Here is a 17,282-nt window from a genome sequence, read left to right as displayed (position 1 = left end):
GTACAGCAAGACTTGGTAGCAAACTTTAAAACCTTTATTTCAGTCATAGGAGCTGAATCACAGAGCAGCTCTGGCAGAATGAGAGAGAACAAAACAGTTCTCTTGCATTACATCTTCTCTTTTGCCTAAAGCAAAAGGGCCATCCTTTTCTTCCTGCAAAAGCATCCCTTACAAACCCTTCATTTTTTGGAACTTGCTCCTGAGTAAACATATTTGCACCCCAGTAATTTTTTTCACTTGACCACCTGGATTAAATATATAGGATGGTGAAATACTGATTTAATGTAGTTTTGTAGGCAGAACAGTGCAAAAGTGTCTATCAGTGGTTTGTGAAAATTTTCAGTTTTATTGGTGACCAGGGTTGGTAGTTCCTGTTTTGGGAAAATGAAATATTGCTGTCTATAAAGTATGTAAAGTTAATATAAACAGACACAGAGCTACAACCTTCATCAAATTGTTAACAAGGGTCTAAACCCCTGTGGAATTACACTACTTCTGTGTTACAGCAAGTGCAAAATTTCCTTAGCAACTGTGGATCCCCATAAAAACTTAATGTAGTTTTGTTATCACTTTATACAGCAGTTTTGGAAAGTTAAAATTACCCTATTTACACAACAAAAAACCAGAAGCACAGTAGTTTATGGTTCTCTTTACTTGGAGTTGGTGGAATGAAACGATTGCTGCTGAGCTCTAAAACTGCTTGTACTAAAACTGCTGGTGATACGCTTTCCAGGACTGCAAGCATCTGCTAAAACAAAACATGCAGCATTTTGTGTTCTCAGTTTCACAAATTTCATCCAACATAGGAATGTTTGCATCAGGATTGGCAGCTCTAGAACTAGAGGTGAGGCTTTGCAAATTTTGACTTTGGACCTAAATCCAAATCAGAAGATTCTGTGGTTAAATTTATCTGAAAGAACCTCTGTAGAAAGAAAACCACAAGTTTCCGTTCCATTATATATTTAGAGTATTTATAAAGGAAGAAAAGAACCTGAGGTTGGTGGGGGGGAAAAAAAAAAGTATGGAAATGAGAAGTGAAAACTGGAAAATATAGTAAAAAATCTTCAAGACCAAGGACATAAGATGATGTATCAGACATAGGTCAGAGCACTGAAAGGGAAATGTCGACTTTTAGAAAAATCTTTTTAAATTCTTACAGAGCTGCTAATATCTTGTTGGGATAATAGGAAAGAATCATCTTTCTTTTGAAAAATCTCCACAACAGATGCATCTGGAATACAGCAAATATCTGCTTCCAGCAGTAAAGAGAAAATGTTTTCAACTTCTTTGCACAAAATCTAGTAAGGTGTGTCTTTTGGGAGATTAATCAGTAGATAAATAAAAAGTCTAGGAGCTCTGAAAGCCACAGACACTTTGCTTCTAGCAGAGCCAGGGGAGATGTCGAAGAAATTTCTCAGTGGCTGAATTTAAATAAGCACTGTTTAGAAAAAAACCTAAACATACACAATTTAATTCCTCAAGTGCCAAGTTCTGAAGGGATGGAATCCCAAGAAGTCAGTAGACTGTCTGAAGTATAATTTTTATAATCATCAGCCTTGTGCCCACCACCCACTGAAGCCTATCCATAAGTGTTAATAATATTTAAGGTGTGTTTTTGTCACTGTTCTCATGTTAATAATGGCCTAATTTGACTAGACAGTATTTGGTAAATCAGCTGTTTTCTCCTCAGTTGAGCTGAGTAATGTTAAACTAGTCTTTCTTTGATTAAAAGGCTGACTAGAATTGGTCAGAAAATATCAGAAAAGAAAAATTGAAATTAAGAAATTCTTGTCATGCAGAAGAAAGTAGGACAGTATTGGGTAGAAGCATATGACAAATTGTATTACTTTGGAAAGCACATTGATGCTAAGTAAGGAAAATTATACAGTTTGTTCAGTAACAGATGATTGTTCTAGTGTTTGCTTACACTAGGTGGAAGGATTTTGGACATTGGCTAAACTATGACCAAGAGAGGTTTGTTTCCTTTTGTTATCACTGATGGTTTCTTTTAAAAAAACCCAATTTTTCTTTGCATTGAGACAGACCTCTCTTGTAAGGAGCAGTTAATGACATTGCTGGAGCCAAAATAACAATAATTCAGTTTTAGTAGTATAGAAGCAGAAAAAGAAGTCACTACTAATCAGTTTTTGCTAACACATTTTCACAAAATGAGTTTAAAAACTGGTAACATCACAGAAGGCTAAAGGATGTAACTCAAATTATGGCGGGCTGACCATTCTGACTTGCTTCTCTGAAATAAAACAATCTTTAATAAAAAGTTACTGATATGTCCATTTGTTTTAATCATTGTAAAAGCTTAGAAAGTAAAAAAATGTGTCTTAGTAATTTTAAAGCATGACTAAAGGGGATAAGATGACATAGAGGCCATGAAAGAGGTAATTAAGGCATCTGGTATAGTGATGATTGTCAGGAAATGACCCCTACAGGGTCATCAGAAAGTATCTGCATATGACACAGGTTTCTAAATTCTCCTGTTTAATGTCACATATCTTCCATCCTCTATTTTCTGCGTTTGCATGTGGGATACTTGTTTTACAGTGATTTTCTTCTCCTATTTCAGTTATTACAAATAAATTGACTATCACTCCAATTGATGCGATCGTAATTCTATTATCCTAAAATTGGTGTGCTGCTCTCTTCATTTTAGTCTGTAATCATGTTGCAGACTAAAATTATTTTTGCTTGTCTATTAGGAATGGTAATTTGGAACTGGTTTTGAAGTCATGTGGCTGGAGCAGTGACTAAGACAGAAAACCATGAAGTAGTTATATGGGAAACATACAGATTGCTTTGTATGTTACCTGTCTTCTTTGTGCCATTAGGCAGCTCTCAGAGGACAGTCTTGCCACTATAGAACAGGTGAAAAAAATCTGCTAGTACCTGGTTGCATGTGCTAGCTTCAAGCCAACCCTACCTCTTGCTGCCCCATGGTGTGATGAGTGGTCTAAGAGAGGGGTAGGCCACATAGGCTACCATAAGCTTCATAGGCTTTATCAGGCCCTAAGGGATGTAAGCAAAGCTCTGCTGATTCCTGCTAGGACCAGCTGAAATCAGTACTTGAGAATGTATAAGTTTCCTTGATGAGTCTTTTCCCTTTATACTGTCTCATACATCACTTTGGCTGCAACAAAGTTTTTGGTCCTGGAAGTAACAGAACAACTGGAAATAGAGAAGAATTGTCTGTCCCCATGACACAAAGTGGGAACCCAGTTTGTGGGGCTGTATATAAAAAAAGTAAACTTTTTTTTGCTGCATGTAGTAAAGTCCTTCACATGGTACAGCCACTGGTAGCACATTGTGGTCATAGAGGAATAGTGCCTTGATCACATTTTAGGTGAAATGGAAAAAACTATATGGGTGCATATATCATCGTCAAGATCATTGCTTGTCATTACAGATATAAATGCAGTCCATCTGCTTCCTTCTCACCAGCTCTCGGTTCACTAGTTTGCCTTTTTCTCAACTTGTGACAGGTGAGGAATGATCTGACTGGAGTCCTTTATGGTGAAGACATCGAGATTTCAGATACTGAGAGTTTTTCCAATGATCCCTGCACAAGTGTAAAGAAGCTTAAGGTATGTGTTGCTGTTTGCTGAAAAAGAGAAAGTGGTGATTTTTTCTTTTTCTTCTGTGAAGAGGAGTAAAGAAACAAAATTTGTGTTAGAATGGTGTATTACTACATTCCATTGCCTAATAATATCAAAAAATTGGCATTTTGAGGTCCTTGTCCTTCTTAAGTTAATAAAGGTCTATGTGTATAGTAAATATTTTTAATAGTTTCCAATAGTGATAATAAATAAGGGAAGTTGTTTCTGGCTTAATGTTTGCACTTAAAGCCCCAGTCATAGTGATATACATGTGAAAACTCTTGAGGTTTGAAACCAGAACTCTTTTAAAGTGAATTATCATGTAGAAAGAATATTGAGACTCTTTCCATTAGCTTCATTACATATTTTAAATTGAATTCTTTGCTAACATCATCTGCATGATTTCAAATGAATCATAAGGAAAAAAGAAGGAAAAATAAATCTGGTAGTGGAATAATTTCCCATCCTTCTCTTATTAGAATGATTTATTAGACTTCTGGCATCTCATAAAATTAAAACTATATTTTAGCATTACCATGCAGTGCAACCAGCAATAAACTAGACACAGGAGATATGAATCTTAAACTGCACAGGAACATGAAAAAAAATGATTGAACAGCAGGAGAAAGCACTTTCAAATGGGGAAGATCAAATTTATTCTGGCATCAAGTACATATGACACAAACAAAGCCACAATCCTGCAAATGCTTAAATATGTGTGAAACAGGTTACAAGAAAACCTTAATAGACTAACTGATGTTTAAAAAAAAAAAATAAAAAATTAAAGCAAGAGTATTGACTTGTGTAAGACTAGACCAATACTGAAGCTGGAAAGGTTCTGGAGCATGGTAAACTAAGTGTGCTTTATTATTTCCACAATATAGAGATGAAAGCCTAAATGTTTAAAGTATTATTAGGTAAAGATTTTGTTTGTGGAAAGCCATTTTTATCTGCCCAGTCTAAGCTAATTTGCATTTCTTGTCTGGAAACCTGTCTGGGTTGAAGAGACCCCAGTAGGTCTTACAGTGAAGTTCATATTTTTCACTAGCAGTGGCGTAATAACAAGAAAAAAAATGTATATTAAGCATGGATGTTTAGGCTGGAAACCAGAAGAAGCAACGTGATTGCAGCTTTCCTCTGCCTTAACACACTGGATTGTTTTGCAGGGAATACCAGAAGACTGAACTAACAATATATTTTTTTTTTCTTCATTTCTTCCTCAAAACAAATTAGCAAAAAAAAAAAGAGCAATTATCCAGAAAATTGCTTGTTCTTGACAGAAATATAAGGTTAGTTGTTGTTAGCTACTTGTTAGACACAGAATTTAGCTAAACAATTCTAAAAAAACTGATTCCTTCAACATGTAAACCTCATATAGGTGAACTGGTATCTGCTTATCTGAAATATCTTTTATTTTCACAAACACAATTTAAATTAATGAAATTGATGACTAAGAAATGGAAAACAGAAACAACTGGTATGATTTGCAGAAATATATTTTATATTTCTCTTGGTAGCACCTTAGTTTCTACTGCATTGACTACACTGTTAAAATGTAAACTTAAGGATATCTTTAAAACTCATTTATGTGTTCAGAGAAAGGGATGGATTTGCACATCCATGTAAATGCTTGCAAATTCTAAGCATGCAGAAACTGTAAGAGCAATAACACTTCTGCTTCCAACTTTCTCGTATCTTGCATGTAGGACAAAAGAATTACCACCATGTTGTGATGGTAGGAATTGATGTCTTCTAGTTCACCTTCACCATCAGTGATTCCATAGCTAAGGTCAGAGGCTTATCTATAGTTCTTCAAGTGGACATCTAAGCATTTAGAAGGAAGAACATGTGGCTACCTCTGTTGTCAAGTTACCCAGGTTTTTGTAGATTTATTGATAACCTCTTGACTGTCAGATGCATGTTAGAGAGTAAGACAGAGTATCTGAGCTATTCAATTTAGGTATCTCATAAAGAGCCTGCCAAGACATTGACTTTTCCTGGCAGATGAGATATTGTAGCAATCCTTCTCTGGAAAGCTATATAATACAACATTGTGCTGTTATTCATTAGAAATGAGACAGATTAAAATCTGATCAAAGAAGGGAAGCTGTGAAGGCTGAAAAAAAATAGCTGCCTATTCCAGCATAATATGCATCACTCAAAAACTCTGAAAAGGCTAAAGAGTGTCTCGTGTGTGAGGCTGTTAGAAATGGCAGTGAAGGAGACAAGTTGTTCCTCATCCCTGAGTAGAGCATCTTAGATGTGTTGATCCTCACTCTCTTCAGGGTTTATATTACTCAATTCCTGGTGCTACCAAAGACATTTTATATTTAGTAGCCAAATAATATCCTCACCTATGTGAAAGAAAGAAGGGAGAAAAAGAGTCTTTATTATCTGAGGCTGTGCTTAATTTATAAAACATGTTTTTACACAGGGTTTGCCAGAACAGTGGGTAAATGAAATATAACTGTTCTTCATTTTCTTGTTTGAACTTCAGTCCATATGGGAACATATGTATTTCTTACTAAGGGGCAAAGCTTAAATGCTGATATTGCTACTGTAATCTCTGGGAAGAGTAAATATGACAGCTCACCATCTGGCAAACAGTCTAAACATTGGTCTTTTTATGTAAGTGCAGTTTTGGGAGTTGCCTTCCCCCTGGGATGTTTTTAATCATCTTGTAGATCACCTGCCTAGTTCCATTAATTAAAACCTCTTCTGTCAAATATGTTTTAGCTCCATGCAAGCAATTTACAGCTCTCTGAAAAAGAGACTTGACGCTTGTTGGGATCCAGTAGGTGATTTCTTTGATCCCTATGAGGAAGTTCCACTGTGTTAACTTGCATCATTCTGCAAGGGCTCTGTGTGAAGGAATAGTATAGCCTTGCAAGGAAATCATGCTGGTTTATAGTCAGTATAACAGTATGAATGAAGAGGTAAAAAAGTTATTCCCAGCAAGCATCTGATTTATCTCTTTGCATGAGTCTGTAATGCGGACTTTGACCCACAAGCACTGACAGGAACCCAGCTCTGATACCTTTTGGTGCAGACTTCATTACCCATGCAGATAAAATCTCTGCAAGGGACTTGAGCTATGTGCAGGTGCATGAATTTGAAGCTTCAATGCCTCTTATGTGGGATGGAGCCAGCAGACCCAAGCCTGGCATCCAATGGATCTAGGCTTATTTGCAATCTTGAATGCAATTCTTCAAGAACAAATCTGGGGAAAATGTGGAAGTGGATGCAAAAAGTTTGTGTGGAGTTTGGGAGGAAGAGGCTGGCTGTGGAGTGTGTCATTGCACAGAGGAAGACTCCTGTGCATGAAAGAGGAAGGGCTGTTGTACAGATTTTCCTAAATTAGCTCCTAAATTACATGTGTTCTGACACAGAATTCCTTGGTTACATAATTGCATACTAAATTATGTGATAATCAGGTGGAAGCAATGTCTCAAGGTGTGAAACCACACACCACAGACGCTATGACTTCAGTCTGAATGTTGTCAAGCAGGCAGTGGGCAGCATTGCTGCATGTGCCCTCTGGGATCCTTATTTATGAAGCCATACAGTTTACATAGTTTGGTTTTTTGTTTGTTTGTTTTTTTAATCGGTTCTCATTGTGTCATAAAATGGAAAAGAATTTCTTCAAATCTTAAGTTTAATTATTAGGTGCTGTGACATTTATTTTTTAATCAAATTCTGCTACTCTTTTTTTCAAATATTAAGAGTGCACTTTTATGTTCAGAGCAGTCAAGTGACTCAGCGCTGAGGTTCCAAGAATAACCAAATTATTTTTAAAATATGAAAAAAAGAAATAGTAGATGAGGTGATTTTTTTTTTTGTGCATAATTCCAAAATCTATTTATTATCCTGGCAAAAACTGTAATACTATTGCTGTAATTTGTGTAATTTGTTTGTTTCATTTCATGTAACCTTGTTAGATTTGTTTATAAAGAATCTAATCCACTTGAAAAAGATTTACATTACTTTATCAGTCTGTGGCTAAATATAAAAATGAAGAGAAGCAGGCTTACGGAAAATGCACAGGTTCAGAATGAGCAAAGCACATTACATTATTTCTGATTTAAACCATGCTAAGAGTGATACTGTTTTCATGCATTTAATTACAGAGGCTTTCTAATATCCTACTGCACTGTCCATCATAATACTTTCTGCTGAACAGGAAATAAACAGTGAAATTATCTGAGCTAAAAAAAAAAAACAACAAACTTTGACAAATTGATTTAATTAAAACTTAAATGTTTTTTGCCACAGAAAATAATACCGAATCATATGTTTGTTTTTTCCTTGGAGAGGGAAAGAGCTATTAGTAATTCTAAACAGGTCTTATATGAAAGAAATGAAAAATTTAATTTGCTCAAGGTTTTGCAGAGAACTCTGCCTTTGTGTGAAAGAAAAGGTAATGTGAAGTCATAAAAGTGTGTTTTATGGATATTAGAAGTAATTTTTCATGTTAGGAGGAGGTTAGTCCTGTTCCTGGAGAAATATTTTCCTGCATAATGCTCCTGAATTTAGGAAAACTCTCTTAATATGTTTCTAAGTATGAAAGTAAAATTACCTTTGGACTTCAGTCATAGGTTCTTAAACTATGATGATTTTTTTTTAATGTGTGAAGGTGGGAGGGAGTAGAGAGGGAGCTGTCAATGTGTTTTAGTGACTATAGAGAAGATGTTGTACGAGTAAAACCTTTAAAAATTGCTAAAACAGGCATAATATCAAACCATTTATTCTCACAAATCTCATTTCTTAATTTTACAGTTTTATTTCATGCAGTGATAAGTTTGTCTTCAACTGGTTCCAATATGCAAAATTTTAGAAGAAAGGAAGCAAGGAAGCAAAATATATTTGATATTTTAATGTTATTGAATACTAATTGACTGTAGTGCCAGTTTTACTCTCATTAATACTATTGCCTAATCATTTTCTACACCTCAGCTTTCTTTTTTTCTTTTGCATTCCTTCAAGTTCTTGAACTTATAGAAGATGAAATAGTTCTGTATTAATTCTGTCTGCAGCTGTAATCTGTGCTAACTCCCTGCATGATCTGAATGGCCAATTAAAGTGGTATCTGGAAGCTGTGACTGTGTTTAACTGCCACACATTTTATTCAATCTGCAGGGCAATGACGTTCGGATAATCCTTGGCCAGTTTGATGAGGAAATGGCTGTGAAAGTTTTCTGCTGTGTAAGTAAATATATTTAATTGCATATCAGATTGCATCAGAATGTGCTGCATTTGGATAAAAAGTGACTTGGGCATAAATATTTCTTCATGGAGTTAGCTCTGTGAAGTTTTATATCCTAAAGAGAACTTACACATGCTCAGTTCCATTTTTCTTTCAATAAAATACTTTGTACTTGACTTCAGTGGAATTTAGACGTAGGCTGCATGGTTACCTTCTTATTATTATTACTTTCCTGTAGTGGAATAAAATGCCAAATCAAACTTGAGTATTGCTTTTCTCATCAGATTCAGAAAAATACTTGCATATGTAGCAAGAGAGAGAACTCTCAAGAGAGAGAACTGAAAGATCTCAGTCATGTCCAAGAGCTGTCCAATGTCTGTGTGTATGGGTTTTGCATGTTTTGCTTTTAAAGAATAAGAAATTCATGCCAGTTGCTATTCATCCTAACTCAGCAACACTAATAATTTCTGCTACTGAAAATGTTGCTAATTGTACAGTTGTCACTCACATCTGACTGCTGCACATTTTACATATATTACATGAAAGCAGATATTAGTTGGTAAAAAATAAAGTTCTTTAAACCAATAACAGCAACCAAACAGTAAGACTAGCAAACATAAAATTCCCTATCCTCACCATTTGTTTGTGTGAATGTGCTGCTAACTTATCCACTGTTATTGCCATTAAAAAATGTATCAGGATTAAAATGTGGATTTCTACTTGTACCAGCCTGAAAAAAATCATGAGGAGAAAGATGTTAGTGGCCTAAGTGTGGAAATCTTAGTCTAAATAGTTAGATTAATCCAAGAACATTGTAAATATAATGGACAAGCAATAATGAAAGCATCTAAATTTCCAAGGATCTTTTTTTTAGTGTTCACCTAATGAGACAGTTACCTATCCTTGGAAAGAAAAGAAAGGCAGAAGTTCAAAATCTGAGTGCTACATGTGCCTCAGCTGCATTTTGGCTCTTACTCAGCAGCTGTCCCAGTTGGTGACAAAATTTGGAAAGGAGATTGTAGAGTATATTTGGAAGGAACAAAATCTGGTTTTATCCAAAAGGAAATGGAAAGTATTATTTTACTTTTCATTCTTCTCGTCTCTGATAGGTCTTTGTATACAGATCTTTTTGTACTGCCATTTAAATTGGATTGACAGAGATAATCTCCTATTTTTTTCATTCCTGGAAGAAAGAATGGTACTTCTACAGCCCAGATGCTCCTCAGATCTCTTGGGGTTGGGCTGGATTTTCCCAGCAGAGGGGTCCTGGTCAGAATTATCTTCCAACCCAACATTAGCTAGAGATTGGCCTCATTTTTAGTTGCCCTTATTTTGTAGTTGCATTTCTCTAGAATTCTCTTCCAAATCCATGTCCATGTGAGACCACTGAAGAAATTCTAGATTTCCTTGGAAGGGCAGGCTGTCCTTTAGTCTGCATTGCTGTTGTCTGAAGGGTTCCAGGGAGAAGATGTCTCTCTCACAGGAATGCTGACCGCAGGTTTCTGCAGCTCCAGTTTGGTGTGAAGGTGGGAAATGTGCATAACTCTGAGTGGTTTAAAGCATGGTGGCTGCTTCTAAAGCACGTTAGTGTCAAAAATAATAAGATGGATTTTTCTGGAGTCCAGAGAAATCTGAAAGATCATATATTTAGGCTTTTTAAAATGTATTTATTTGTGAGTTTCAGCAGGAGGCTGAATGCAGGAGAGGGCAGTTCAAAGTAGGTCATTTATATATTAATGCACTACAATATGTCAGAAAGCTTGTTATTACTCATAAAATACATTGTTGACTCATGCACTCCTACAGATATATATGTCTAAGAGCACAATAATTTAGATATGTCAAGTTTTTTTAACTCCTCTTTTCCAGATGTGTCTTCAGACAGGTTTCACTTGTGATTCCCCGTTATATTCTGCAAGGTTACTGACATCAATCAGAAAAAGGCTTTGAGTTTGTTAAAGGAAGATGCTTTTTCACTAGTGCAAGACCTTTTTTTATTTTTTTATTTCTGATTGTGATTATATCCTAAATATTATTTGGTAATGACTTATGTAGGTGGCAAAACCTCTAAAGTCTGCCTCACTTTTCTGCCTGGATTCAACAGTCACATGCTGTGAGGTTTCCTCAGGACATCCATTGGAGTTTATATAAGATCATAGAACCATTTAGGTTGTAAAAGACCTTTAAGATCATCTAGTCCAGCCTTTAACCCAGCAGTGCCAAGTCCACCACTAAGCCATGTCCCTGAGTGCCTCATCTGCACATCCTTTGAGTGCTTCCTATGATGGTGACTCAACCTCTTCCCAGTCCCTGATAATCCTTCCAGTGAAGAAGTCTTTCCTAATATCCCATCTAAAACACCTCTATTGCAACTTCACATCATTTCCTCTTTACCTATTCTTTGTATTTGGAAGAAGAGACCAACACTCACACCCACACCAAAAAAAAAAAAAAAAAAAAAAAAAAAGACTGAAAGATAGTATAATTCAGTAGCAAACTATAAAAACAGGACAGAACTGGTTCAAGCCAAAGTGAATGTTGGCAGGTATTTCCTACAAGGATTTAAATAAGCTTAGCTGTTCATTTATCATCAGTGTCAAAAAACAGTGAGCAACTTTAGTTCTATGGGAAATCTTAACTTTATAATTAATTTTCACCTCAGTGGGATGAATGTAATGTTTTCTTGGAAGAGAAATTAGGGTCTTTTGGTCTAAACAATACTTCAACAATCAACAAATTGCCAATGCTTGTCTACTATACATAAGAAATATCTCTTACGTGAATCTCTTGGTTGTAAATAAGCATTTATTTGTGGATTTAAATAAGAATGAAATGTTTTGAAAGAAAAAAATTCAATTTCACAAGGGCAAAAGTTGCCCATGACAGTTTCCTGGCTGCCTGACAGCAACTCGAGGCTTTGCATCCTACACAGGGCATGGGAGAAAGATTAAGGAAAATGTATGACTATATGCTGTTCTGGAGTTTGTGCAAACCTTCTTCAGTTTGCTCTTGCCTGCCAAAAAAATCTTCCCCTTAAAATCTGAAACTTGTAAGTATTGATCTATGTGCAATCAAACAGAAAGATCCACGTGTTTCAAGTACTTGTATCCTTTAAGCATCAAAGTCATCTCCATTTAGCAGAATCAACAGGGAGAAAATGGTGTCAAAAAAGCGTTTTTATTTGTTTTATTTATTTTGCAATAAGTCTTCTGGGACCCAAACACTGAAATGTCTGAATACTATCAGCTGTGCTGCCACTAGAAAAATGACTGTATGGTCATGGTGCTCAGCCTCAGAGGAGCTGATTTTCTTCCTACTTTTGCCTTCCTCAGACTACCCTTCAAGCCCTGTCATTCCACCGTATCTCCAAGGAAGAGCTGACAGCTCTTAAAGTGTTTGTTTTGTGTTTTGTTAAACCAGATTGTTGGAGAAATGTGAAAGTGTAACCAGTCTTTCGGGCAATTTCTAAGATGAAATTTCTGGCTATTTTGAAACTTTCAATTTTCAGCCCATTTCCCAGGGCATTCATAGATTATGCAGGAAACAGTACAAGTGCTTATGCAAACAGAAAATTTCCAGCAGCTCTAATTTTGGAATAGTTCACAGCCAGTACTTTCTGGCAACACACAAAATGATACTTTAATCTCGGTAGAGCAGGGGAAGCTACGTAAGATTGTCCTTCTCTAAAAGCACTATTCTGTGTCAGTTTGCATCCTCATGATCTGCAAACTGTCAGATAAAAAACACTGAGTCACTGAAAGGTCTTGAATGACCTAACTGTATAATGAAAACTCTCTTAGAGGGAAGTACTGCAGCATGGAATTGCTATTTCCTCGCAGGTGGCCCTGGAATAAAGTGTCTCCAGAGCTGTGCAGGACTGGAGGGTGGGTAGGAGGACAGAAGCAGATATGCTTCTGGAAGGGCAGAATTAACAAGCAAGAGAAACACAAACTGCTCATGTGGATTGTGGAATAAGTAATACATGAGATGCAAGACACCACGTTTCAGACAGGACTTTCAAGCAGCATTGTATACAAAGGCATAAAATTTGATTTTGGCTGAACAAAAGCTTCTGCAACCAGGGGCCAAATAAATCTGCTTTGTGCACAATACTGTTATGAACTGAGCTGGCACCATTATAATAGACTTCACAGATTTAAAGCCCATTTTTAATTTGGGTATTAACATATTTAGGAGGCTGTCCTATTTCATATATTCTGCTATTGATCTTTTCTTCTCTGATAGGCTTTGTGTATGATCTTTGGGATACTTTTCAAAACAGTTATTTCAGAATGACTAATATGTCCTGTTTGCATTCTTATAATTTCCTCCTTCTGTAATATTTTCTGTGAAAATGCAGAAGTTTTCATCATAAGAGCTCTAAGCTTGCACCATGTACTTCTAAAAATTACAGTTTTCATCTTAGGCCTTCTATCTCAAGTATTGCTTATATTAGGAGCCAAAGAAGCATGAAACCTGAAATTTTGAAATGGAGTCTAACTGAAATGCCAAAAGAAAAATATCTAGTTGCAAGACAGTGAGAGAAACATCTGAGATAAAATTTGCTAATTTTGGCATAGAACACTCTTCCCAATCAAAGAGAATATCTGAGAATAGATCAGCTTTTAGGTACAACAACATATGTGCTTAACTAAGAAAGTATTTCTGTTTCCTTTTATATATATATATATATATATCTGTTAAGTATTGAAAGGAGATAACTATAATCTCAGTATCTTGAATTACAGTGGGCTGTATTCCAACCATATAGAATTTCATATGAAGAAAATTCTTGCTAAAAAAAAAAAAAAATCATTAAGATTTTGCTTTATCAGTTCACTATTCACTCATGCTCCCCAGAAGGAACTCCTAACTTAATGTTACTGTGGTCTGCTTTTTAGCAGCCCCCTAATTCACATTTGCCACTTGTGATTCAATGGTGCCTATTTAAGGGTGATAATACTGTAGTTTAAATGTGGTGGCATTTGTAGCATGGTAGCATGGTGATTCTATCACTTATGTAATAGTTGTGCTATGAAGAACTTTCTTTGGAAAGCTGTGCCTTCTGTTTGTGTTCCTCTTTAACTCCCTCAGTTCTAGAATACAGTTTCATTTTTCTGATTTTTAGGAAATGATCCACTGAAAGAAAAACAGGGTTTAGTAAATTCTCATGTCCTGAATTCTAAAGTCAGGAGTCTTCACAACAAGTCTTCATTATTATCAAATAATTATTCTAAGGTGTTCAAAATACTTGTGTACCCAAATTACACCATCATTTCATTAACAATGAAAAAAAGGTTAACAAAAAGCAATTGGTTTTATGTTCAATACTATGTTTTTATGTTCAAAATTAGAATGTCCATTATCTTTTCTGTTTTTCATATTTGCAGGCTTATGATGAAGAAATGTATGGCAGCAAATATCAGTGGATTATTCCAGGGTGGTATGAAAACCTTTGGTGGGAATCCTGGATTAATTCCACACAGTGTCTCAGCAAAAATCTTCTTGCAGCCATGGAAGGTTATATTGGAGTGGATTTTGAGCCTCTCAGCTCGAAAACGAATAAGACTATATCAGGAAGGGTCAGTATTTTTCTTCCATCTATTTTATTATATCATCCGTTCTCTCTCTGCCGGGTTGGCGCAGTAAAGCACCAAGGAGGGAGGTGAAGCTGAAGGGTTCTTCTACCGAGTGACCTGGCAGTCATCACAGATAGTTTTACCACTTGAAAAAGTTTGCAATTTTAAAATATTTGAAAATCAAATCTAATTCTCTACAGGGTAAGAAAGCAGTGAAGTCCCTTGCTTCGAATCTGCCCTCTTCCCCTGGTATGAACATTATAGTTAAATGTACATTAAAGTTTGAATTGAATTAGACTTTTGTATCATGTGCTGTGTCACTTCAAGTTAAATAGTTGAGCAGAGAAACAGAAAACTCTCATATTTAAACCTGTTCTGCAAACAGACAATTTGAATAATGATTTGTGCCTCTCAGAACTAGGGGGCAGAAGGTGAGACTTGTTTTAAATATATGTGGTGTTTCAATAAAACACATAAAATTTTATCACTGAACAAATCCATACAAACTGTGACCAATGAATAAATATAAGCATGTTTATTTTGCTGCTTTTCATCTTTTTTTTTTTTCTTTTCCAATCTGCCTTTCATGCCTTGCTGAGTGAGCATGAAAGGCAACTTTACTGAAGGGCAACTCATCATCTGATAGCACACCATCCAGATTGTAGTTAACTTGTAAAATATAGACAAATTGCCACTCCAAATTTCATATTGAGTAAAGGGCTTGTGTTATCCTGTAAAGTGTAATCAGACCACTGATTTGCAGGGATACCGACTTATTCTCTGCTCTAGTGTTATGGCTCACCAGTGTACGGTTTTGGCTGAACTGGAGCCTTTTTGTACAAAAGTAAAATAAAGCAAGTTGTCATTTATAGAGTGAGGCAGTACAACTGCTTTCAGACCCTCTGTCTCCTAGTTCTTACCAGAAGTTTTTAAATCAGGCAATACTTGTTCCTTGTATTTTATTTTCTTTCCTTTCGTAATTTTATTTTGGGGACCATTTCTGTATTAGTTATGCATGTCTCTGAATTAGAGCATGCAGTTTGAGATGTTGGTTTAGATTCCACTCTGTAAAATGTTAAGCATTGAGGTAAAACTGAATTTCATCTCCTCTGCAGACTCCACAGCAGTATGAAAAGGAATACAATGCTAAACGTGGTGATGGACAATCCAGCAAATTTCACGGTTATGCCTATGATGGAATATGGGTGATTGCCAGGACCCTACAGCGGGCAATGAATTATCTGAATTCCACCAACAAGCACCAAAAAATTGAAGATTTTAACTACACAAACCACAAACTCGGCAAAATTTTTCTGAATGCTATGAATGAAACCAGGTTCTTTGGAGTAACGGTAAGTCCTCATTGTGGGATTCAGGAGGCTTGTGATTTTGTGTCAGTAGTCGAAACAAGTATTAAATATTAAGCAAGCTTGAAAAAGAAACACAGTTGTATATTTCTTCTATATTTAGAGCTTCCAGTTCCACTTTATATTAAAAATTAATGTTGTTGCCTTGACAGTGTTGCTCATTACCTGTCGTCAGTTGCCAAGGGATGACACTGTACAATTCCTCAGTTATCAGATTTTTTAGCATGAATGTCATCTGAATTAACAAATCAGAGTGGTCTCAAGGGAACCACAAGTTTTTCAAGCTGCGGTGACCTTTTAAGCGAATGTTTTAGCAGTTCAGGAGAAACTGGAATGTGATCAGAAAATACATGTTTCTCTCCATGATTTAGGTTTGGTAATAGGTTATAGTACACTGTCTCTAACTCCAGTGATGAGAATCTATATTCTTGTAACATGCTTCAGTTATGGTTTAAATTTGTTTATAATTTGTATTTTTTCACAGTTAAGTACAAAGCATGCTCATATTGACTTAAGAAGAACTGGTCATATACAGTAGTATATCCTCATTCTGATTTCAATTGTACAATTGCAAACTAATAGTTTTTTGTTGTTTTTTTTTTTAAATTTGTTTACATTTCTTCTGCTTTTTAGCAGAGTAAAACAGGAGAATTTTTTGTGGTCTTAAAAATTCTTGCTTGCTTAATTGTATCTGAGGCAGCATCAGCTGGAAGTTAGTGGTGCATATGTGTTCAGGAGTCTGCAGAGCTCACCGAGAGAGATGAGCAGACTCCATTTCAGGGAAAATGGTCTTTGGGGTTTCCAATAGCTGCAACAAGGAACCTACTGGAATATGCTTTGTTGAGCAGTGTGCTTGGTCTGCAATATGGCAAGATAAGGCAAACAGTGCTTGAAGAAAAGTGTATTTCAGTGATGCCCAGAGGGGCATCTCCTGGCAGCAAGAGCATGGAGAAGGCTGGAGGGAGCTAGTTAGGTTCTATCCCCATGTTAGAATAAACTGTCTTGGATATCAATTAACATCTCAACATGTTGATGTAGCAGAACTAAGGTTGTCATACATGTCAGAAACTGGTTCAAGGAGGAAATGCCTGCATAAATACATCAACAAGGTGTAAAGGCTCACCTTTTGGTGTCCTTGTTAATTGCTGAAAAAGATTTCTGTGATGTGGTACAATTGAAACAAATTCAGAATTTCTAAGTAAAAACCAACCGTTTGGAAAGAAAATACTTGTATCTAGTTGCTTGCACAATCTGAATTTCGCTTTATTTTTACACTGAATTTGACTGAAAGTTTCAGTAAAAGAATTTGTTGTTCCATTGTATTGAATTGAATCCATACTGTATTCCACAGTAGGACTGGATCTTTGAAGCTCTCAGAGTAGCAGCTATGACCCAGACTGTGCAGGGACTCAGTTGTATCTGTCCTGTGTTATTCAATGTACAGTATCTATCAATAGGCTTGACATTGAATATTGCTGTGTGGTTCCTTTTTGTTTTGTTTTGTTTTTCTTATCCGTTTTGTCTT

At 36.0% G+C, this 17,282-nt stretch overlaps 1 protein-coding gene across 3 annotated transcripts in view; it reads left to right on the top strand.

The window, feature by feature from the left end:
* Positions 1-17,282, top strand: part of GABBR2 (gamma-aminobutyric acid type B receptor subunit 2) — a 454,308-nt gene that overhangs the window by 211,619 nt on the left and 225,407 nt on the right. For all 3 annotated transcript variants that reach the window (XM_086895763.1, XM_086895774.1, XM_086895781.1), the window contains exons 5-8: positions 3,495-3,596; positions 8,745-8,810; positions 14,202-14,393; positions 15,506-15,742. In XM_086895763.1, the coding sequence (XP_086751889.1) occupies positions 3,495-3,596; positions 8,745-8,810; positions 14,202-14,393; positions 15,506-15,742 (597 nt within the window). The remainder of the gene's footprint in view (positions 1-3,494; positions 3,597-8,744; positions 8,811-14,201; positions 14,394-15,505; positions 15,743-17,282) is intronic.

The sequence above is a fragment of the Cyanistes caeruleus genome, chromosome 1, assembly GCF_971803275.1.
Source record: "Cyanistes caeruleus chromosome 1, bCyaCae1.hap1.1, whole genome shotgun sequence".
In the NCBI taxonomy this organism is placed as follows: domain Eukaryota; kingdom Metazoa; phylum Chordata; class Aves; order Passeriformes; family Paridae; genus Cyanistes; species Cyanistes caeruleus.
The sequence above is the reverse complement of the archived record's forward strand: the minus strand, read 5'-3'. Positions and strand labels throughout refer to the sequence as shown.